This window comes from Molossus molossus, unplaced genomic scaffold, assembly GCF_014108415.1.
Source record: "Molossus molossus isolate mMolMol1 unplaced genomic scaffold, mMolMol1.p scaffold_m16_p_10, whole genome shotgun sequence".
Classification (NCBI taxonomy): Eukaryota; Metazoa; Chordata; class Mammalia; order Chiroptera; family Molossidae; genus Molossus; species Molossus molossus.
The window spans coordinates 94,079,771-94,105,753 of NW_023425345.1; the positions used below are offsets into that span (position 1 = coordinate 94,079,771).

At 36.3% G+C, this 25,983-nt stretch overlaps 1 protein-coding gene across 1 annotated transcript in view; it reads left to right on the forward strand.

Annotated features, from left to right (window-relative positions):
• ERC1 (ELKS/RAB6-interacting/CAST family member 1) overlaps nt 1–25,983 on the forward strand; it is a 489,747-nt gene that overhangs the window by 225,981 nt on the left and 237,783 nt on the right. The window contains exon 16 of the mRNA XM_036251762.1: nt 9,941–10,101. Within this exon, the coding sequence (XP_036107655.1) occupies nt 9,941–10,101 (161 nt within the window). The remainder of the gene's footprint in view (nt 1–9,940; nt 10,102–25,983) is intronic.

Genomic DNA, 25,983 nt, shown 5'->3' on the forward strand with positions numbered 1-25,983 from the left:
AAAGTGCCTGAGAATAAATAACATTAAACTATTTATGAGGAAAATTATACAACTTTTTGAAAGACATTGAAGTTCTAATTATATCTCTTGCATGAACTGTTCTAGAACAGTGCCTGGAACATAGTAGACTCAATTTTTTTATCCTCACCTGAGGACATTCTTGCATTGATCTTCAGATAGAGTGGGAGGGTGAAAGAGAGAGAGAGAAACATTGATGTGAGAGAGACACATCAACTGGTTGCCACCCACACGACCCCAACCGGGGGCAAGGACAAACTGCAATCGAGGTACGTGCCCTTAGCGGGAACCAGACACGGAACTCTGTGGTCCATGGGCTGATGCTCTAACCACTGAGCAAAACTGGCCAGGGCTCTTTTTTTTTTTTTTTGGTACAAGTTCAAGAATAGCTAAGATGCTTTTATCAAGATATCAAGCCTTATAAACTATAACAATGAAGACAATGTAATTTTGGTACAGGAATAGGCAAACCATTAGACCATAATAGAAAGCATAGAAACATATTTGATAAATGTTAAAGGTGAAGTTAGAATGGATTTTTAATAAATGGTATTGAGACACTGGATATCCCTATGGGGAAAACTGAAATTGTACCTCTACCTCACACCATAAGCAACAATCAATTCCAGGTGGATTAAAGACTAATGTGAAATACTTTAAAACTCTTTGAAATATTCTTGGTCAGGTATGGTATTACAGACAATCACAAAATAACATAGAAAATTGTGATGGTTAATTTTATTTCTCAGCTTGACTGGACCACACGGGTGCCCAGATATCTAGTCAAACTCTCTTCTGGGTATTTTTGTGAGAATGTCTTTGGATGAGATTAACATTTAAATCCGTAGACTTGAGTAAAGCAGATTGCCCTTCCTAATGGGGGTGACTCTCCACCTGTTTTATTCATTCTCCAGTCAGTTGAAGGCCTGAATAGAACAAAAAGGATTCCCCTCTGCTGAGTAAGAGTAAATTTTGCAGATTGTGTTCACCCTGGGATACTACTTGTTGGCTGCCTTTGGACTCAACTTGAAACATCAGCTCTTCCTGGGTCTCGAGCCTTTGGACCAGAATGACACCATCGGCCCTCTTGGGTTTCCAGCTTGCCTGTTCACTCTGTAGATCTTGGCACTTGTCAACCTCCATAATCACATGAACCAATTCCTTATACAATATATTTTATAATATACTTTATATGTTAATATAGTATGATGTTAACATAATGAATTATATTAAGCAATAAACATTAATGTATTTTATTTGTCAGGGCTCTCCACAGAAACAGAAACAACAGGATATATGTTGAATACAGTATATGTATATGTGTGCATATATGCATAAACACACACTGTATTCAATTTACTGTATTCTATTCTGTTTCTCTGGAGAACCCTTACTAATACACATATGATAATAAACACTTATTTTTCAGTCACGTAGATTGGAGGGTTAACGTGGTTGGCTGTGCTTTAGTTGCTGACTAGGGTGGCTGTGTGGTCCCTGTGGCTCATTCTAGGACCCAGCTAAGAGGCAATAGCTACTCGGTACATTGTCTTCTTGACAATGGTGGAAATGCAACCTAATCACACATGTCACAAGCCTCATTTTGTGTCCAACCTGCTAACATCCCATTGCCCAAAGCAACTCACATAGCCAAGCCAAAATGTAGGGTCAAAGAAGTGTACTTTGTCTGTCATGAGGCCATGACAGTAATGTTGGCATATATTGTTACTACAGAGGAATGAACAGTTGGGACCACTAATTCAATCTACTACTGAAGGCAATAGAAAAGTTGAAACTATCATATGACCTTGGATATAGGAAAGGATTTCTTAAGCGAAATATAAAGTGACAAATCCTAAAAATAAGTGCTTAATAAATTTGATCATATAATTTAAGCTATTTTTGATCATCAGAATACATCATAATGAGGCCCTGACCATGTAGCTCAGTTGGTTAGAGCATCGTCCCAATACACCAAGGTTGTGGGTTCGATCCCCGGTCAGGGCACTTACAAGAATCAACCAGTGAATGTATAAATAAGTAGAATGCCAAATCTCAATCTCGCTCTCTCCCTCCCTTCCTCCATCTCCCTGTCCCTCTCACCCTCTCCTACTCTCCCCCTCTCTCCCCCGTCCCTCCCTCCCTCTTTTCTTTCCTCTCTGAAATAAATTTTTAAAAATAATTTTTTAAAAGACACCATGATGAAAGGAACATATAAACCACAAACTGGGAGAAGAGATTTGCTACACATATAATTGATGAAAGGTTGGTATCTAGAACAGATTCTCGTTTATATGTTTCAAACTCCTCCAAATCAACAAGAATAAGAAAAACAAGCTTGGGGATGTTGGTGTACAGAGATTTGACATAGTTTCAAGGAAGAAGAAGCACGACTGGTCCCTTAACAAATGAAACATGTTTAACTTCACTGAATATTATTGAAATGATAAAAGAATTTAGTAAATGATTGAGAAATTTATAATGAAGAAATTAGGCTCTTGCCATCTGAACCCACTAATCAATGCTATTGCTGAAAGTAAGACAGACACACTTCTGTGTGTCTCTTTGTGTGATGTATCATGAACAGCACAGCCTTACTGGTGAAACACATTGTCAGAAAGACCAAAAGAAAAAAATTGTACCCGAATCTAATGAATTCTTTAGATACAAGTTTCAGTTTAAAGGAAACATGAGGACAAGAGGAACAGCATAAATAGCACCATAAAAAAAAGTCAACAGAATCCAAAATGCCGGATATTATATAGGACAAATGACACACTTTTGTCAAGAAGTTAATGGCATGGAAAATTTAAAATGTGAGGGAATAGGGCATTTGTGCAAGCACCCTCTGTTCAAAAGAATATTCTTGCCTCACTGATGCCTTAACACTTTTCTCAAATCAGTTGATCTGAAAAGTTAGTGTTTATTTTGGGACTCTCAATGTTTTCCTGTTAAGCTCTTTGTCTTCCTTATGCCACTGCTACTCTGAAGCTTTGTAGTCTTTTAAGAAGTCAAGAAGTATGAGTCCTTCAACTTTATTTTCCTTTTTCAGTATGTTCTTGCTCCTTTTCATTTCCAGGTGAATTTTAGGTTCAGCTTGTCAATTCCTTGGGGGGGGAGGGGGGACAGCTAGAGGTTTTATAGGGATAACTTTGAACCTGTAGATGGATTTGGGGAGTATTGCCATCTTAACAATATTAAGTCTTTTGATCCATGACCCTGATGTCTTTTCATTTATTTAAATTTTCTTTTAATTTCTTTAAACAATATTTTGTGATCTCCAGTCTATGTATCTTGTATTTCTTTTGTTAAATTTATGCCTAGATATTTCCTTCCTTTTTGTTTATTTTTTAATTTTTTTTATTTATTAATCTTTAGGGAGAGGGAGAGAGAGATATAAATGTCGATGAGAGAGAACATAGATTGGCCATCTCCTGCCTGCCCCCCACTGGGGATTGGGCCCACAACATGGGCATGTGCCCTGACCAAGAATTGAACTGGCGACCTCTTGGTGCATGGGTCATTGCTCAACCACTGAGCCTCACCAGCCAGGCTAATATTTCCTTCTTTTTGATGCTGTTTTTCTTTTTATTGAATTTAATGGGGTGACACCGGGTAACAAAATTATACAGGTTTCAGGAACACAATTCAACAACACATCATCTGTACACTGTATTGTGTGTTCACCACCCCAAGTCAAGTCTCCTTTCATCACCATTTTCCTTCCTATACCCCCCTCCACCTTCCCCTTCCCCCTCCCCCCGGTAGTTACAACACTGTTGTCCCTGTCCATGAGGTTTTTCTTTCCTTTTTGTTTTTTGCTTAATCCCTCTAACACCCCCCCACACACACACCCTCTACCCAGCTTCTCCTATCCTTGGCACCTGTCAGCCTGTTCTCTGTGTAGGAGTCTGCTTGTTAGTTCATTTTTTTCATTAAATTCCACATGTCAGTGAAATCATATGGTATTTGTCTTGATCTGACTGGTTTATTTCACTTAGCATAATGCTTTCCAGGTCCATGCATACTGTCACAAAGGGTGAGATTTCCTTTTTTATAGCCAAGTATTATTCCATTGTATAAATGTACCACAGTTTTTTTATCCACTCATCTACTGATTGATACTTGGGTTGCTTCCAAATCTTGGCTAATATAAATAGTGCTGTAATGAATACAGAGGTGCATATATTCTGTCAAATTAGTGTTTCTAGTTTCTTTGGATATATTCCCAGAAGTAGAATTGCTAGGTCATAAGGCATTTAGTTCCATTTTTTATTTTTGGATTTAACTCCATATTGCTTTCCACAGTGGTTACACTAATCTGTATTCCCTCCAACAGTGTGCCAGGATTCCCTTTTCAGTTTTTTTTTTGGGGGGGGGGGGCGGTACGTGCCCCTAGTGGGAACCGAACCCGGGAGTCTCTGGTCTGCAGGTCGACGCTCCAACCGATGAGCCTAATAGGCCAGGACCAGGGTTTTCTTTTCTACACATCCTTGCCAACCCTTGTTGTTTCTTGATTTATTGATGATAGCCATTCTGTCAGGTGTGAGATGGTATCTCATTGTCATTTTAATTTGCATGTTTTCTAATGATTAGTGACGCCGAGCATCTTTTCATGTCTATTGGCCATCGGGATGTCCTCTTTGGAAAAGTGTTTATTCAGGTCCTTTACCCATTTTTTAGTTGGATTGTTTGGGTTTTTTTGGTGTTGAGTTTTATAAGTTCTTGTAAATTTTGGATATTAACCTCTTATTAGATGTATCATTGGTGAATATGTTCACCTATTCAGTGGGTTGTCTTTTTATTTTGTTGATGGTTTCTTTTGCTGTGCAAAAATTTGTAGTTTGATGTAGTTCCATTTGTTTATTTTTTCTTTTGTTTCCCTTGCCCAATGAGATATATCAGAAAAAATATTGCTATAAGAAATCGCATTAGATCAATGGAACAAAATACAGAGCCCAGAAATAAACCTGTGCCTATATAGTCAATTAAGATTAGACAAAGGAGGCAAAAATATATGAAGGGGTAAAGATAGTCTATACAATAAATGAATATTGGGAATATTGGACTGATACATGCAAAAAAATGAAACTAGACCACCTTCTTACACCATGCACAAGAATAAATTCAGAATGGACTAAAGATTTAAATGTTAGACCTGAAACCATAAAAATTCTAGAAGAAAACATAGGCAGTAAAATCTTGGACATTTCTCATAGCAGTATTTTGATGCTATTTTAAATGGAATTTTTTTTTTAAATTTTCTCTTTGGAGTGTTCATTGCTTATGTGTGGATATACAATTGGTTTTTGTATGATGGTCTTACGGGCTACAACTTTTGTATACTTGTTTATTACATTTTTTAGTGGATTTCTTAGGGTCTTTTTCTACATAAGATTATGTCATCTTCCACTTGAGAAAGTTTCATCTTCCTTTTTAATGTGGTTGCCTTTTCATTTTTGGTGTGGCCTAATTTTTTTTTTTTTTTTTTTTTTTTTTTACTGTCATCTCTAGTACAGTAATGAATGAAAGTAATGAGAGCAGACATTCTGGCCCTGCTCTTAGAGAGAAAGCATTTTATTAAAGATTATGCCCTGGCTAGTTTGGTTCAGTGGTTAGAGTGTCGGCCTGTGGACCTGGGAGTCCCGGGTTCAGTTCCCTCTAAGGGCACATACCTTGATTGCAGTTTGTCCCCAGCCCTGGTTGGGGTTGTGTGGGTGGCAACCAATTGATGTGTCTCTCTCACATCAATGTTTCTTCCTCTCTCTTCCTCCCTCTCTCCCTCCTGCTCTATCTGAAGATAAACACACACACACACACACAAAAATCCTTCAGTGAGGATAAAAAAAAGATTATGTTAGATGTGGATTTTTCATAGATTCCCTCTGTTAGGTTGAGGAAGTTTTCTTCTGTCTCTAGTTAGTTTAGTGTTTTTATTATGAAAAGTTGTTAGAAATTGTCAAATGTTTTTCTTTATTTATTGACATGATCATGTGGTTTTTGCCCTGTATTCTATTAATATAGTTTATTACGTTGAACTTTATATGTTAAACCAGCTTTGCGTTCTTGGGATAGATTCCTGGGCTTGATTTTCCAGTTTTTTTTGTTTTTTTACATCTGTATTTCTGAGGAATATTTCTCTATAGTTTTCTTTTTTATCCTCACCAGAGGACTATTTTTTTTTTTTTTTCTCATTTATCTTTAGATAGAGTGGGAGAGAGAGAGAAAGGAAGAGAAAGACCGCAACCGGGGCTGGGGACAAACTGCAACCGAGGTACATGCCCTTAGCGGACACCGAACCCAAATCTCTCTGGTCCATGGGCCGACGCTCTAACGCTGAGCCAAACCGGCCAGGGCTCTTCTTTCTTTCTTATGATGTGTTTTCTTGTTTTGTTTTTGTATTAGTGTTTCTGTGTCATGATCCCTGTTTGTCATGATTCCTATTTCTGCTTTCTGGCATAAGATGTGCAAAGTTCTTCTCTGTACATTTCTTGCCCCAAATCTGGAATCGGCGCTCATTCAGTTTAGTGGGAAACCATAATCTGGATGCTGTGGTACTGAATGCTATTGGTGGTCATTGCTTTTAACTCCTGAGTGGTTTTGTTCTTGGTTCTGGAATATATGAATAGATAGGTGTTTTACTCTTGCTTCTGGAATATACACATACAGTGGGCCTTCATATATATATATATATATATACACACACACACACACACACACACACACACACACACGATAAAAACATAGTGTTGGATGAAATAAGAAAGAAGATTCCATTTATACAGTGTTCATAAAGTGATAAAACTAAGTAGTGATTTATTTTAGAATATATGCATCATAGGTTAAAATACAGAAATGCAAGGGAATAAGTAATAAAAATTATGAATGGTAGTTGCCTGTTACAGGAGCTTAGGGATTACATTTGGATACCTGACTTAAACAAAGTTCATGGGTAATAAATAAATAGATGTATAAATAAATATATGCATATTCCTTTTTATGTGCATATAAATATCACATTGCTCATTTATGAAATTTAATGTTGGTTATGTGCAATATAAAGCATTGTTAAATTATGTTTTTTATAGTTTGTAAGTATGCTTTTAATAATTTCTGATATTTTGCCAAATAGGCTTAAAGTACCTTCCTGCCATGACTATTGAAGTTCTTCTCTTTATAGTGCTGAGTCACTTGGATATCTATAGTGATAAAAATGAAGTTTGATCATTATACCATATTAAAAAATTAGTTGTATATATATTGTTCATCTAAATGTGAAACATGTAATCCAGTAAAGGATTTAGAAGTAAGAATAGAATGTTCTCATGTCCTTGAGGTAGACAATATTTTATTTTAGTGTACTAACAGCTCTGAATGTATCCCCGGCCAGTATGACATAGTTGGTTAGTATAGCCCGTATACTAAACGGTGGCGGGTTCAATCCCTGGTCGGGGCACATATAGGAAGCAGCTGATTGATGTTTCTGTCTCACATTGACCTTTCCCTCTCTCTTTCTCCATCTCCTCCGCCCCCCAAATCAGTAGAAACATATCCTCTGGTGAGGATTTAAAAGAAGAAGAAGAAAAAAAACTGAATGTAAAGGAAAAAATTAAACTCCATTAAAATAAAAAACTTTTTTTAATGAAAAGTGTCTTCAGTAAGTTTTGCTATCCTTGCACAGTGGAATATCATGCAGTTATGAAAATTATAAAACTATAATTATACCCAACAACATGTATGAATCTCATGGACATAACACTGAGTGAAAAGAATTATATACTATGTAATTTCATTTGTATAAAATTAAAACAAATAGGCAAACCCTGGCCGGTTTGGCTCAGCAGTTGGAGCATCAGCCTGTGGTCCAGAGAGACCTGGGTTCGGTTCCCGCTAAGGGCATGTATCTCAGTTGCAGTTTGTCCCTGGCCCCAGTTGGGTCGTGCGGGAGGCAGCCACTTGATGTGTCCCTTTCATGTCGATGTTCCTCTCTCTCTCTTCCTCTCTCTCCATCCCACTCTATCTGAACAAAAAATGGAAAAATGTCCTCGGGTATGGATAAAAAAACAACAACAAATAGGCAAAACTAATGTAGAGTATTAGAATAATAATTATAATTACTCTTTATCTGGAAAGGGAATATGAGGGGTTTTCTGGGGTACTGGGTAATGTTCCGTTTATTGATCTGTGCTGATTACATAGGCTTATTCGTTTTGAGAAAACTCTTCAAGTTTTACACTTATTATTTGTGTATTTTTCTGTGTTTATGTTGTATTCCAATAAAAAGTTTAGATATTGAGTATGTGTAGAGTGGGCCTTCTTTTGTATAGAAAGGGGAAAATAGGTTATTTATACATGATTGCTTGTGTATGTGCAGAATGTGTCTCCAAGTTATATAAGAAATTGATACCTATTTCTTGCCTAGGGTAGTGAAAGACGTTATGGAAGGGAGATTTTTTTGAGATAGTTTAAGATAAGTTCATAAAAGATGGACACATTCCACACTTTATTAGAGCTTGTATAAAAGGTGCAGTCCATTACTGATTTTGTGTCATAAGAACATACCTTGATATATCAGTTCAATTCAGTTTTAGATAAGATTTTATATGCATTAAACTGTTAAAATGAAATCATCTTTATTTGGCAGTTTTCAAAAGGGTGGACAGTGATACATGTTTATGCAAAGGTAGCAGATATAGGAATACATATCTGGGATATGAATATGTATATTCTCACAGCAACTGGGACTGAAGATGCTATTAGCTGAGAACATTCAGTTAATGACTTCTGAAAGGATACACAAAGAAGCAAAAGCCCAAATTATCTGTTTATTATCAGTGTTTAGCAGCTGTTACCAGTCAACATGGAGACTTTGGTTAGGTATGAGGCACTAAAGGGGTCTGTTAACAACTCTGATTTGTTATACTGCAGTTTTGCCTCCAGAGGCCTCTCAGTTTTACTGTTACACAAATTGGGAGTCAATGAATGGCAGGTCCCCTATCTCTGCCTTCACTCACCTCTACCTCTGAAAAAATTTATGGTCACCAAAATTATTTCGTGGCAAGCAGCCACCTGAAAAACTCACGTGATTGGTGCAGTTGACTGGTTGATTACTGGTTGAAGTTAGTTTTGGGTAATAACGTAATTTATCAAAATATTTTCTGCTTCCGAATTAATATGAACATGTTTATTTAAATCTGATTCGGGAACCACCCAGAGTAAGTGGAAATAAGTGTAAAGTGCATATTTAACTCTCAGTTTTTCATGATTTAGTATTCTGTCGTCATCTTCTGAGTGTTTTTTTCAGGTCTTTTTTAAGCATTCTGTCTTCTCTTTATCTGATTTTATATATATTTTATTCCTGCCTTCCTTGAAAAGAACTCTACTTCTGCCTTTAGAGCAAGAAATTACCTGATTCCATTCTGTTTCTTTAAAAATAATTTCTTTTTCATGGTGTAAACAGGAAATACCATTTACATTTATACTAAATCTGTTGCTATCAAGTTTATGTCTCTTATTTCCTAAAATTCTTCTGTAAATATTTATTGTGATTTTGTTCTTTATATTTTTATCTGTGTTGTATTGTTATTTCCATGGAAATTCCTGGGCCATTTCTAAATAAATTCTTTAAAAGGGATTGTCCATGACAGAGAGTCCCTTCCTGAACGTGTATATCCTTGCATTTATCAAAAACAAAATGAAGTTCTTTCTGACTGAAACTGAAAAGAATTATAGTGGAGGGATGATCAGAGATTTACTTTATTATTTTCTATGTCTTCTTGATATATATGCCTGATCCAGAAAGAGTGCAGCAGTCGATGTGTGCGTGCATTCAATTTTGTGGACCCAGGAGTTGCCCATTGCCCAGTCCTCTGACTGGGACTGATCAAGAGATTCAGTTTTCTCTTTTCCATATCTGTCACAGGTGGAGGAGTTACTGATGGCCATGGAGAAAGTAAAGCAGGAACTGGAGTCCATGAAAGCAAAGCTGTCCTCTACTCAACAGTCTCTGGCAGAAAAGGAAACTCATTTGACCAATCTTCGAGCAGAGAGAAGGAAACACTTAGAGGAAGTTCTGGAGATGAAGTAAGTGTTTTAAATCTAATTCTTCATACATGCACTACGCAGAAGAACTTTTCCTCATTGATTTCTTATTCTGGCCCAGTTTATTAGCCCTGGCACTCTTAGCCCACTTTTAATGCTAACTGGTATTTTTCACTCCCTAGAACAAATTTGGAACAAATCCTGGTCCAATAGAATTATATTCTACTCCTCTTCTTTGAATTTTAAAGTCTCGTAGTGTATGTATCTGTATCCAATTCCGTATCTGAAATTCCTGAAATCTTCTGGAAAGTTTTGTCAAATTGTTAAACCTCTTGAGATGACTATTGGTCCTGACATCGTATGACAGCTAGGCAATTTTTAAAAATATTTCTTTATTATAAACATTTCCAAAGGTACACAGAAGTGGAGAGGATAGTATAATGAACTTCCATACACCTATCTCCCATATTTAACAATTAACATTTTATCATACTCACCAGTCAATTTTGACAAAATGGTCACTTTTAGCAAAATTTTGCTATACATTATTTTCCTACTTACCCCACCCACATCTTCTGGTTTTCTGAGATAATAATCTTTTGTTATACACACACACACACACACACACACACACACACACAGTACATAATAGATGCTTCTTTTTTTTCTCTGTGACTAAAAGATTCTGGATCCTCCTTTTCAGAGTATCTCTTTTGAAAGTCCAGTAATATTGTCTCCTTTATTATTCCCAACCCTCAACCCCACCTAATTATCCTGCTCTCATTTTAACTGGGATCCTTGTTACCTTTTTATTATTATTATTATTATTATTATTATTATTTTAATTAATTAATTTATTTTTGTTACAGATGTTTCTCCTTTTCCCCCTTCCTCCCCCCTCAGTTACCTTTACCTCAGCAGTTATCTGTATGTTTTTTTCCCTTCTCTTCTGTCTCAGAGGAGATATTCTTCTTCATAGGGCTAGCTTTTCACCTTTGTCACAGATTTTAAGCACTGGTCCCTCCTCTGCAGTCTTTCTCCATTAGTTTTTTTTCTGACATAGTCCTTGCTCACTTTCTATTAGTTCCTTCTTCTCTGCATAAATATACAATCTCTGACCTAATGTAAACAAACTTTTCTCAGCCCAGCTAGTGCTTTAAGCTATCATTATATCTTCTTTTTTTTTTTTTACCACTTTGAAGTATCAATGAATGTTGAATGCCAGCATACCTTAGTATGAATTTTCATGATACATGATTACTGTGATATCACGACAGCAACCCAGGAATTGAGGATGCACATGTTGTGGTGTCACCTGTGCTTACAGATCAGTAGGTCACAGTGCAAGGTTAAGAGATTCTAACCTTATAGCAAAGCATTACAGATGATATGGTCTTGGAAGTAATGAATATTTGAAGCAGAAATAGATTGATATGCTAGGGGAATAGGGAGAGGTTAGGGTTCAGAGTATCATCATTAGAGAAATATCTACAAATGTGCTCTTAGGAACAAATTAGTGAAAGAAGTATAAGACAAGTTTTTTGTCATTCGTAGTATAACTCAAAGCTTGATATTTTGGAGGTGGAGTAGGAGAGATAACTCTTAGGTGAGAAACAGTAAAATCATTGATTTGAAGAGGTCGGAACCATTCTTAGAACATGATAGAAGATACAGTTGAAAAGAAAATTAAATCAGGGCTTAAAATAATTAAGAAAATGAAAGAAAGATAGATATACTTCAGGGGAAAACATGGTATCATATGTAATTTTTGTAAACAGAAGCTGGTTCTGCTAAAGCAACAGTGTATATGTGTATATTTTGTTTGTTTTATTTTCTCTGTGTATTAATATCTTGATTTTACTTGTCAAATCTTTCCCACTCAGTTCAAATGATTATTTATAGCAAGATAGTGGTGTATTTGTATAAGAATTTTCTTTTATTATTAGGACTTTTAAAAGATATAAAATAATTTTTTAAAGAATGCCTGACTTTAAACCATGCAAAAGGAATTGTGTGTAATTTTTTTTTTTTTTGTACCACAGCGCTAAACTCTATTATGAACTTCCCTTGCCAACTTAGGTTCGAGATTACATTTCTGAAAAATACTATGATTAGTAAAACATTTTTTGGTAGGATCAAGCACTTATATACAATAAGGCATGGGTTTGGGGTTAGGGTTAGGGTTAAAGTATATAGAGAAGTTTGTATAGGTGGTATAGAAATTTAATAAGCATTAATAAGAGTTCTAGAAATGTAAAAACCTGTCTCCAACAGATGACATATCTCTTATGTCACTTTCTTCAGTTGCTCAGGATTTATTACTGTGGCATCATGATGTTCTTAGATTTTCCACAAGTTTTGTGTTGTTCAGGTTTACCATCTTAAAGTTTGCTTTGTTTTGTTTTGTTTGTCTTTTATCCTCACCTGAGGATATCTTTCTATTTATCATCAGATAGAGTGGGAAGAAGGAAGAGAGAGAGAGGGAGAGGGGAACATCAATGTGAGAGAGGGATACATTGACTGGTTGCCTCCCGCATGATCCCACCAGGGCCAGGGATGAACTGCAACCGAGGTACATGCTCTTGGTCAGAATCAAACCCAGGACTCATTGGTCCACAGGCTGGCACTCTAACTGCTGAACTAAACTGTCCAGGACCTAACTTAAAGTTTTAAAGTAGTTCATGCTTTAATTTGCACTTAAATTTCCCCCATTTCTGTCTTTCGTTTTTAGACTTATCATGGTTGTTTAATACCTTCCTTTTAATAAATTACTTCAGCGCTTTAGGCCTAATCCTCTAGAGAGTGGTGGTTCTCAGCAGATAATCTGTGTTTGTACTGCCCTGTAAAGCAAGCCACTTAGTTTTACCCCGTATGGGGAGCAATTGTTAGTCTGTTCTTTTCATCTAGAACAGTGAATTAAAACCCTATTTTTTAAATGTAGTTTTTTCAAGTTTGGCATATAAGTAAGTGTAAAGTAATGATTAATGAAACCTCAGTTGAAAACTATACAGTTAACCTAAGCATAATAATACACAAAACACTATGAATGGCATATTGTGGGTTCTGGTAGTGAACTTTCTATTCCTTTTCACTATGAAGCTGACCAATGAAATAGGCATTTTCCTGCTATATTCGGGGCTCCTCTCTCTCTATATTGAACAAGTTGTGCTAATCATCTGTCCAAGGTTGTGGGTGTCTCAATTTCTACAACTTTGCTCAGAATTTACTTCATTCTAATGTCAATTTACAAACAGTTTGCTCCCTTCAAGTAGTTCTGCATGATATCTACCTCTAATTACTTATGGCAACTACTAAGAGCATACTTCCCAGAATCAAAGAACCTGAGTGAATTCTGACTCCGCTACCTTGAGCTCTATGGCTTCATCGAGTTGTTTAACCTCTCTCTACCTCAGTCTGCTCATTTTTAAAATGGTAATAATAATTGTTTCTGCTTCATACAGTTTTCATGACAATAACATAAGAAAGCATTAATATATAGAACTGAGCACAGTGCCTGGCACAGGGAACACTTAATAATGGGCATTATTAGCTTGTATAAGTATTTTCTGGTGATGATTTGTAGGAAAACAGAAAAGTATTTAAGCAAAATTTAAAAGGAGAAAGGTAGTATCTTACTTTTGGCGAGGCAATGACAACCATATTTCTCACTCTGTAATCATGGCAGAAACCACCATATTTTAAATATTTACATTGTTAATTATTGATAATTGAACAAGTGAAAGGACATGTTCATTTATAACCAGAGAACTTGAAATATAGAAGAAGAAATATGAGGGCAATGCAATGTGCAAAGGAGACCAAAACATGCATACATGTGACTCTGAATCTGGAATAAGATGTCTTTCATGAGGAAAAGGCTGTTGGCCCATTTGTATAGAAAATTCTTCAGTAAAGCACTAGAATAATCTAGTTTTTCAGAATAATACTGACCTAGTCAAACCAAAAGGAATGTCTTAATAGTTTTTTTCCATCCCTAGCATTTATGATTATAATTTTTGAGTATCTGTTACAGAAAAATGGTGGCCTTAAGTTTGGGGAGATGTGAAACTGTTCACTTGGTTGCCTGCCAGTGATTATTCAATAGAAACATGCGAGTTGGTTAGCTAGCCCTAAAGAGAAGGAATGTTTTTATTGGCAGTTCCCACATCAATTCTTCTTTTCCTCATGCTGTGGTTTTGTTAGCCATTATTTTTATTCCACTTTCATGTTAGCCCCTTTCCCTAAGAAAGAAAGGATGAATGGGAGAAGGGGGGAAATAATAAAGACCTGCTCTAACAACCATAATAAACTTTGAGTTATCAGTTCAGTTTATGAGCTTTAGTATTAAAATTTCTAGATGAGCCCTGGCCGGTTTGGCTCAGCAGTTAGAGTGTCCACCTGCGGTCCGGAGAGACCCGGGTTCGGTTCCCGCTAAGGGCATGTACCTTGGTTGCAGTTTGTCCCCGGCTCTGGTTGGTCGTGCGGGTGGCAGCCACTTGATGTGTCCCTTTCACATTGATGTTTCCCTCTCTCTCTCCCTCTCTCTCTCTCCCACTCTGTCTGTACAAAAAATGGAAAAATGTCCTCGGGTGAGGATAAAAAAAAAAAAATTTCTGGATGAGCTGACTTATTTTTTAACTACCCTGCATTTCAACTCCTACTACAGTCTCACCCTGTGTTGGCATTACAGATAAAACTTAAAAAACTAATTTTTTATTTGGAATAAAATTTTTATCAAACTATGAATTTGACTACTCTGAGAACTGGTTTGTTAGGGGAAGTGGTAGAAGCGCTCTTTAGTTCCTTTGAGAATCCAGAGCTGTTTGATAAGTAGCATCCCATTGTTAAAGTTGGCAGAGAAATCCAAACCTCTGTGGGCTAAATGATATACTCTTGAGATGCCTTTTGGCTAAAGAAAGATCTAACTTCCCACAAACAGAACATAAATTTTTACGTGTACATTAAAAGTGACCAATAATATAATCTGAATTCTGACATTTAAAAAACTCTTGCCTGTTAAGAGAAAAAAGTAGAATATGCTTAGGACTACGAAAGCTATATAAAATGGTTACTGGAAAAAGTTTAGACTCTTTGGGATTGGAATAATTAGGTGATCAATCTATTATACCTTGAATAATTAAAACAGTTTATTTTAAATTATTTTATTTCACGATATCCTGCAGTATTTCATTTTAAAATTTATTGTAGAGTTGCTGGCATCTAAAAAAAACCCAATTGCGGATTTATAATGGTCTTCCAAATTAACCAGAAATTGAAAATAATTATGCGAATTATAGCCTAGCAATGATATAAACATGTGTACTTTTTGTAAAGCCACACTTATTTATAATTCCACCAAATGCCTTTGGAGTCATTAGACAAATGATATAGGACTTTAAGTGGAGTTGGAAGCATTTTTCACAGTGACCTAAAATACTAAGTTTTAAATAGTCTGTAGGAAATCACATAAATGAATATAAAAATTGCCTACACTTGAATTGAAAAAAAAGAAAAAGAAAAAGTATTCTGTATACTATAGCTATAAACAAACAACACTAGTGGGACTAGTCATAATTAAAATTATAAAGCAACATTTGTATTATCTATAATTAACTATCCCTTGGGACTTTGAGATTTTCTCCTTAGTCTTGGTTAATTCTTTAGTTTCTCTTTTTCTATCCTGATATCCAATTTTCTTATGGTCTCCACCTTATAGAACATGTGATCTCAACCGTTCCTAACATCTTTTCTCATCAGAACTAGTAGTTTATTTGGAGCTCTGAGTTGTTATAGGACAGTGGTATAAATGTGTTTATTAAATGTAGTAACTGTTAAAGTTCCTTACCTCTTCCTGCTTCTTTTTTTTTTTAGAGAGAGAATGGAAGGGAGAAAGAGAGAGATGGAAACATTGATATGAGAGAAAAACATTGATTGGCCGCCTCCTGTATACCCCCTACTGGGGATCGAGCCCATAACCTGGGCATGTGCCCTGACTAGGAGTCAAACTGGGACCTCTCAGTCCATGGGACAATGCTCAATCTACTGAGCCACGCTGGCTGGGCTCTTCCAGCTTCTAAACATTGATTATGATGGCTCAGCTTCTTACAAGATGAAGCAACATGTGTTACAAATATTTTTTTCAAATATTTTTATTTTCTTCTGACCTAAATTGTAATCAATTACAAATTCCCTAAATATTTCTTCCCTTTTCTCCTCCCTTAAAACCTAAGTCTATTCTACCTTTTAGCCATTTAGGGTCAGATGCAACTTTCAAACAGAAGAAACCACATTCTTTATAAATTATGCTCTCTAATGATGTTTTCATTTAAAAAAGGCTCAAATGGCTAGAGTAATCTTTAAGTACAAGTGAAGAACTGAGCTTTTCTGATAAAGGTCCCCAAAGTACCTCTCTTTTCCAGGTTTTATAATTCTTCGTCTCTCCCTATCAACATATGGTTTGTGTGGCAGAATGTCCTTACCTGTGCAGGGATGAAATTAAGAATATAGGTCAGTGGCTGGTTTGGCTCAGTGGTTAGAGCGTCAGCCCACGGACTGGAGAGTCTCATGTTCAGTTACTGCTAAAGGCACATACCTCAGTTGCAGTTTGTCCCTGCCCCAGTTGGGGTCGCGTGAGTGGCAACCACTCAATGTGTCTCTCTCACATCGATGTTTCTCTCTCTCTCTCTTCCTCCATCTCTCCCTCCCACTCTATCTGAAGATAAATGCAAAAAAAATGTCCTCAGGTGAGGATGAAAACAAAAAAAGACTATAGGTCATTATTTCTCCCAAAGGAGAAAGGGGTGGGATTACTACTTACCTATTTTTTATTCTTTTAATTTTTTCCTCTAATGGAGGTGGAGGGTCAAGGCTAGTCTCTTCTGTTAAATATATATGAATCAATAAAAAGGTTAACTCTTACAGGTAGGTAACCTAATGTCTTAACCTAGTTGCAATACCCATTGTAGTAAAATCTGTTAATATACCAGTATGAGAGGTATTTGGGGTTTAGGATTTTTTTTTTTTAATCTTTTCCTTTCAATATCTTCCCTTTCAGCATTCCTCAGAGAATACCATATAGGTAGTTACTCATTCTGTAAATGGGTAAAACTTCCCTCAAGCTTTGAATGTTGAAGATAGTAATTCATCCATTTAATCATAACTTTTTTCTATCAGAGGATCCTGAGTACAAGAGTATTATAAGATGCTTTTTGTAGCAAAGGATATGTTTACATTTTGAGCCAATTTGCTTACCTATAAAACAGGGATAATAATACTTAGAACCCCCTTATGAGGTTGTTGTGAGATGAAATAATGAAAACTCTTTGAAAGTGATGAGGCTGAATATATGTAAAACATGATACAACTGAAAATCCAATTCACTTAATTTTTCAGGTCTGTAGACTTTTCATTCTGAAATGAAAGAATTTCCTAAATTGCTAAGATCCCTTTAGTTTTAAAAATTATATAGTTCTTTGAGTAGGTGACCTCCTCAGATCCTTTGATGTTGTAGTTGTAAACATTGAGTAAATCAGAAAAGTAACATATAAAAACAGTATATTGAGAAGAAGTTGCTGGTCAGATATCAGAAGAAGTTGCTGGTCGGCTGTCCATGAATTCTTGGCTGAGGGCTAGGCACATTTACTGGATGAGACTATCCAAGCCTTAGCAGAGATTGGCTGATATGGGGATGAAAGAGGAATTGTGATACTAGAAATAGAGCAATACTGGGGAATTTGGACTTATAACCCAGTTAGAGTAGCAAAATCCTTGTTAAAACTTCAGACGTTTTGCCGCAATAACAGAAAAGCTAGGGTTTAGGAGTAGGGATCATGACCTATAGTAAAGCCTACTACAGACCTAGCTTAACAAAACTTAAAGCCCCAAGAAAGTCTGTAGGGAAGGTAGAATTTGGAGGATGAGTCCCACCAAGATAGAGAGGTTGAGAAATACCCTGAGCTTTCAGCAGATCACCCTAAGAAAGGGTAAATCCAAAGCCTATACATGGTCAAGATCAACTATTAACTGAATTGCCTATTAGACTAAAAATCATTGCTGTTCAGAAGAAAATAGTGGAATACACAGTCTTTACAATGTATCATCTACAATATGCTATGTTGGATCTTTAAAAATTGCCAGATAGCCCTGGCCGGTTTGGCTCAGCAGTTAAAGTGTCAGCCTGCGGTCCAGAGACCTGGGTTCAGTTCCCGCTAAGGGCATGTACCTCGGTTGCAGTTTGTCACCAGCCCTGGTTGGGTCGTGCGGGTAGCAGCCACTCGATGTGTCCCTTTCACGTCGATGTTTCTCTCTCTCTCTTCCTCTTTCTCCCTCCCACTCTATCTGAACAAAAAATGGAAAAATGTCCTCGGGTGAGGATTAAAAAAACTAAAAAAGAATTCTCAAGGTAGCCAAGAGACAAAAGACAGTAACCTATAAGGAATTTTCAATGGATTTCTCAGGAGAAACCTTTCAAGCTAGGAGAGAGTGGCTTCAAATATTCAAAATATTGAAAGAAACCACCAGCCAAGAATAATATATCCAGCAAAGTTATTTTTTTAGTTATGAAGGAGAAATAAAAGGTTTTCCAAACACCAATGCTGAGGAAATTTACCACCACAAGACCTAAACTACAAGAAATGTTTAAAGGGCTCTTCTACCAGAAACAAAAAGATAAAAGAATGCAAAACTGAGAGTAAGATGATAGATGGAAGCAGGAAACTGCAATTCTATTTCAGAATAAGGCATTAAACAATTATAACATAAAGCTTAAGTGGGGGGAAGCATTAAAAAAAAGAATACTATGGTTTCTACAATTTTGAAAGTAATGCACGGTACAGAAGAAAGGTTAAAACGGAATCATTTTGGGAATCTGGAATGGATGAATTCAGTTTACATAATTTCTAATGGGAAAAAAATGCTTCGGTTTTCGAACAGCCTTCCAGAATGAATTAAGCTTGAGAACTGAGGTTCCACTGTATATATTCTTCTTAAGTGCACACAGAACATTCTCCAGGATAAATCGTATGTTGGGGTACAAAACTAGTTTCAATAAATTTAAGAAGATTAAATCATACGAAGCATATTTTCCAACCACAGCGTTATGAAACTGAAATGTAGCTACAAGAAGAATGGTGGACAAACTACCAATATGTGGAGATTAAACACCAATCTGCTGAACAACTATGAGGTCAAAGAAGAAATAAGAGCTCAAAAGATACATATAGAAAAATGAAAACAGCCCTGGCCAGTTTGGCTCAGCGGTTAGAGCGTCGGCCTGCGGTCCGGAGAGACCGGGTTCGGTTCCCGCTAAGGGCACGTACTTCGGTTGCAGTTTGTCCCCGGCCCTGGTTGGTCGTGCGGGTGGCAGCCACTTGATGTGTCCCTTCACGTCGAGGTTTCTCTCTCTCTCCCTCTCTCTCCCTCCCACTCTATCTGTACAAAAAATGGAAAAATATCCTTGGGTGAGGATAAAAAAAAAAAAAGAAAGAAAGAAAAATGAAAACAACAATATAACCAACATTTTGGGGGACGCAGAAAAAGTGGAACTAAGAGGAAAGTTTATCACATTACAGGCCTAGCTCAAGAAACAAGACGAATCTCAAATAAATATCTAACACTAAAACTTGAAGAACTGGAAAAGGCAGAACAATTAAAGCCCACAGTACAAGGAAGGAAATAATAAAGATTAGAGTAGAAGTAAATGAAATAGAGGTCAAAAAGGCAAAAGAAAAATTAATGAAACAACTGGTTTTTTGAAAGAAAAAATAAATAAAATTGACAAAATCCTGAGTAGACTCAAATGGAAAAAGAGAAAACACTCAGATAAAATCAGGAATGAAAGCAGAGCAGTTACAGTGGACACCACAGAAATACAAAGGATTGTCCAAGAATATTGTGAAATACTTGTTTCACTAGTGAATTCTACCAAACATTCAAAGAAGAATAAATAACTATTCTTTGCAAACTCTTTCAAAAAAATTGAACAAGAAGAAATACTTTCTAACTCATTTTACAAGCCCAACATTACCCTGATACCAAAACTAGGCAAGGACAACTCAAAAAAAGAAAATGACAGACCCCTAAATATTTGATTGAAAATTTAGAAAGTGTATTTTCTTATATAACCACAATGCTATTCTACCTAACAATAATCTCTCTTTGCTATATCTTATTTAATATTCAAATTTCTATTTGCCTCCAAATGGCGTTTTCAGGTAGTTTGCTTAAATCAAGATACTTACAAGGCCTACACAGTGCATTTGGTTATCAAGACTCTCATGTTTCTTTTAATCTTGGATGTTCTCTGTCTCTATGTTAGTTTGAGAGGATTTTAGTGTGTGATGGGCTCAAGGGGTGAGACCTTGGGAAACCCTGTACAGGCCAGCTGTTAGATAGTTGCCCAATTCATCTTAAGTAGAAAAATTTTTGTCAACAAAGTTGAATTATAATTATTCTCCAGTAAATTTCAATGCCAGTTTTGTGTATCTAGGCACTGAGTGAGGCATGAAGACAGATAAATGCATATGACATGATCCCTGGGCTCAAAAGTCAGGCAGAGCTTTTGTTCTTTGACAAAGAAAGTTTCAACTGTATGTCCCATCAGAGGATGAAATGTTGAGGGAGGAGTGTGACTTCCTCCAGGGAACCAGTCAAAATGCAGGGTCCTGTTTATGACTTTTCTTTAGTGTCAGAATATACCAGACAACTGAGAATGCTAGCAATTTTATAGCCCAGTTAGAAAGATGCCTACATCCTATTTCTATTCTGTGTATATAGATGAGATGGGAGATTCTGAGGTCTGCCCTCCCATCCTAACACCCTTTCCCTTAGGGGCATACTGTCTAATGTTACATTCCTTGGTGAGTAGAAATTGTGTCAAGCCTCCACAAACACTCCAAGTACTGGATAGCATTTGAGAAGTGGTTAAGATCTCCCAGGAAGTAGTATTCTTTCTTTCTTTCTTTTTTTTTTCTTCAGATAGAGTGGGAGGGAGAGAGAGAAACATCGATGTGAAAGGGACACATCGAATGGTTGTCACCCTCACGACCCAACCAGGGCCGGGGACAAACTGCAACCGAGGTACGTGCCCTTAGCGGGAACCAAACTCGGGTCTCTCTGGACCATAGGCCAACGCTCTCACCGCTAAGCCAAACTGGCCAGGATGGAAGTAGTATTCTTTCTAAAGAAATACATACAGTATGTATTTTTAAAAATGTCCCTCTTAGGTCTGTGCTTTAGATATGTCTTATTTCTCCTAATTTGGAAGAAATTATTATTAAAAACGATGAGTTTATAGAGAAGAAAGGAGAAACCACTTTTTCTCTCAGAGATGTGTGTTAGGGAGAAAGTGTTTTCCAAACACCAACAGTAGGCCAAGAGGGTGTGGAGAAAAGATTGTGGAGTGGGAAGGGCTCTGGACTGAGAAATGGAGAGATCTAGGGTTGAATTCTCGCTCTTCACTTAACTGGCTAGTTTTACTTGAGTAAGTCACTAAACTTGTTTGAAATCAGTTTTCTTACCTATAAAATGGGTGTAACAATGCCTTTTTCATGTAGTCTGTAATGATAAAAGATGATAATTTTGAAACTTTGAACTTTGCAGACTTCTTACGTATAGGAAAGGAGTCTTATTATTGCTGCCATTAGGAGGAGGAAACCTATCTGAATTCTTTTTTTAATTATTTTTTAGTCATTTCATTCTTAAATTTATTATTTAAACATGACCTCCCTAGATTTTATAAACAATACTGATGGTTAAATTCCTGTATATCTTTTTTCTTTTTTCTTTATTATTGTTGACACTATTACACTTGTCCCCCAATTTCCCCCGCTTTGCCCACCTCCGCCCAGTTCCCGCTACCCTCTCCCTCTGGCCTTCACCACACTGTTGTCTGTGTCCATGCATGTATGTTCTTTGCCTGATCTCTTCACCTTCTTTCATCCAGTCCCCACATCCCCCTCCCCTCTGACAGCAATCAGTCTGTTCCATGTATCCATGCCTATTTTGTTCATTATATTCCACGTATAAGTGAGATCATAATGTGGTTAGTTGTCTTTCGCTGACTGGCTTATTTCACTTAGCATAATAATACCCAGGTCCATCCATGCTGTTGCAAAAGATAAGAGTTCCTTCTTATTTATAGCTTCATAGTTTTCCATTGCGTAAATGTACCACAACTTTTTTATTCAGTCATCTACTGATGGGCACTTGGACTGTTTCCAGATCTTGTGTGTTGCTAATAATGCTTCTATGAGCATAGGGGTGCATATATTCTTTCTGGTTGGTGTTTCGGGATTCTTAGGATATGTTCCCAGAAGTGGAATCGCTGGGTCAAAAGGCAGTTTTTTGAGGAAACTCCATACTGTTTTCCACAGTGGCTGTGCCAGTTTGCATTCCCACTAACAATGCACTAGGGTTCCTTTTTCTCCACATCCTCACCAGCACTTGTTTGTTGATTTATTTTTAAATATATATATATATATATATAAAAAAGTGCTTTTATTGATTTTAGAAAAAGAGAGAGGGAGAAAAGGAGAGAGATAAAGAAACATCATTGTGACAGAGAAACATCTATCGGTTGCCTTCTGCATGCAGCCTGACTGGGGATCGAATCTGTAACCTGGATATGTGCCCTGACCAAGAATTGAACTGGCGACCTTTTGGTGCAGGACATGATGCTCAACCAACTGAGCCATACCGGCCAGGGCTCTTGGTTTATTGATGGTAGCCATTCTGGTAGGTGTGTGAGGTGATATCTCATTGTGGTTTTTATTTGCATTTCTCTGATGATTAGTGATGATGAGCATCTTTACATATGTCTGTTGGCCATCTGTATGTCCTCTTTGGAGAAGTGTCTGTTCAGGTCCTCTGCCATTTTTTAATTGATTGTCTTTCTGGTGTTGAGTTGTATCAGTTCTTTATATACTTTGGAAATTAACCCCATTTCAGATGTATCATTGGCAAATATGTTCTCCCATATAGTGGGTTCTCTTTTCATTTTGTTAATGATTTCTTTTGCTGTCCAGAAGCTTTTTAGTTTGGTGTAGTCCCATTTGTTTATTTTTTCCTTTGTTTCCCTTGCCCTAGGAGGTATATTAGCAAAAATATTGCTACAAGATCTTACTACTTATGTTTTCTTCTAAATTTTTGTGGTTTCACAACTTACATTTAAGTTTTTTATCCATTTTTAGTTTATTCTTGTGTATGGTGTAAGTTGGTCTGGTTTCTTTTTTTTTTTTTTTGCATGTACCTGTCCAATTTTCCCAGTACCATTTATTGAAGAGAATGTCTTTATTCCATTGTATGCTCTTGCTTCCTATATCAAATATTAATTGACCATAAAGGCATGGGTATATTTCTGGGCTCTCTGTTCTGTTCCATTGATCTATATGCCTGTTCTTATGCCAGTGCCAGGCTGTTTGGATTACAACAGGTTTGTAGTATAGTTTCATATCCAGTGTTGTGATACCTTCATCTTTGTTCTTTCTCAAAATTGCTGAGGCTCTTCAATGTCTTTTTTTGTGATTGTTTTAAGTAGGCTTTATGTTGTTTCTTTTATACAAGTTAGATCTTCAAAACAGGTTGAATATTATTTAGTTTAGAGTTTATCTTTTCTCTCTGGTTTAATAGTCTAAGAAATTAAATAAAAAATACCTTTTTAGGATTAGTTGCTATGGAAAAATATTTGTGATGTACACATCAATTTTACACATAAGTCATTGTCAGAGGAAAAACAAATTAACTTTATTTTTCAGCAGAGGAAATCTTTGCTATGCATGTGAAAGCAATTGTAGCTGGGTCCATTCCTTCTCTCTTCTTTACCTTTCTTCTACATAATGACATTCTTATAACACCCCGTTGACATTGCTATAATTTTCCACCCTGAATGAAGTTATTTCTTTTCAGTGTGTGTGGGGGCCATGCATTTTTTTTGCTAAGAGATACTATTGCTTTTTAGAGAGAGCAAGGTGGTTACTAGCTAGCAGAAATAGCAAACACTTTTGATCTCGAAATTAAGTTCGAGTCTCACAGATGGTAGTGTACACATCTGAAACGGATCTACCAAAATGTATTTGCCTCATCAGGGCTCTGGCGTCATGTGTGATGTTGTCTTTAAAGCCTCACAAATACATAGTAGTTCTGTTTGTGTTCCTTTGTCTTTGGCTACATCTTTCTTTTTCTTTCATTGTTTCTTGTTTTTTTCTTACTCTCTTGCTTGTTTATATTTTCTTTGTGTTTGCATTTTCTTAGATCATTTATAAAACATTTATAATCTCAGGATTGTCTGATTACCTTTATTCAGTGGTCAAAATCTGAAGTTGGGGGGTAAAATTGTAAAAAGAACAACATTGAAAATAGGATATTTCTCGCATAAAAGTGTGATTGTATAGATAAAGTTTCTTAACTTTTTTTTTAATGAACAAGCAAAATAGAGAGACTCAGATAGAGAGCAGGCATGCAACTCTGGGGATGGGGTGTTTGTTGGGGTGGAGGGATTGATTGAGCAAAAAAAGAAAAAAGAGAGAGAACTCATGAACATGGACAGCAGTGTGGTGATTGCTGGGGGAAGATGGGTGGATGGAGATGGAAGAGGGTAGAGGGGAGATAAATGGTGATGGAAAAAAATAAAAAGAAATATTTATTTAACACTATGGTTCCCTTTCTCATAACATGAAATATAATATTATATAAAAGCAAATGTTTCTGCTTTCATTTGCTTTTATTTTCTTTTTTTCATCTTTGGGAGAGAGCAGTGTAATCCAGATTATTAAATTGAATGTGAACTGGGTAAAAGTACTGTCATGACCTTTTTTTTTTTATTAATTTATTTTTGTTACAGATGTTTCTCTCCTCCCCAGACACCCTCCTCCCTATTCCGCCCCCCACCAAGCATTGTTATCTATGTGTCATGACCCTTCCAATATACAGGTATATATATATATGTATATTGAAAACATTTTTTTTTCCTAACCAGTTGCTCAATGGCAATAAATTTCCTACTTTCACTGGGAACATTAATTATGTTGCACTTATGTTTAGAAACCTTTAGAAACTCCGTATGTCAATCAATTCTCAATAGTTTTGTTTCTAGATATATTTCTGGCTTTCTACCCTTTATACTTCTTTTCTCTACTCTCCAGAAACATCTAACTATTCAAATTTATATTCTCCTTCCTTCATGCTTTTGCTAAACCTGTTCTCTCAGTGCTTTCTTCATAATTCTGCCTTTTACAGTTCCACCCTTTTCTCATTGCTCACACCAAATCATGTTGGCCATAAAGAAACCTGCTTAAATCTTCCCAGGCAATACTAGTTCCCCTAGCACTTTGCCCTTTATTTTGTTTGATTTGGGGTTTTTTTTTTTAGAGCTTTTTACACTATTTACGTCTTGTTTCTAGACCTACTACATGCTCCAAAGCTATGCTAACCACTGTGGATAAAATACTCATTGAGGTTATATATGTTTCCTAACTTTGCAGAACTCATAGACTTATATACACACACAATTTTTGTAGAGTATTGAGTTCTGTGGGTGAATATAAACATAAATGGCCAGTATGAATGGGGTGCATCTTTTGATAAAACATCCTGGAGGAGAGAATATATTTTAACAGAAACATTTTATATGTGTTAAAGTTTTGTTTGCACATGTAAGTCTTCAAAGTATCTGAAATGTTTGGTGTGTGTAAAGAAAGTTTTTAAAAATTTTTAGTTTAGTTTTTTTCCTGTGGAAAGCCAGTTATAGTACCACCCATATAATATAGTAAGTTCCCATAGGTGCTTGAGTCTGTTTTTGGGCTCTATACAATTTTTCATTCACCTATTTGCTATTGCTAGGCTAGTTTATTACTGTTTTACTTTTAAGTTCTGCTGTATAGTAGAACAAATAACTCCTCAGTGTTCTTTGCCAAAATCATCTAGAATTCT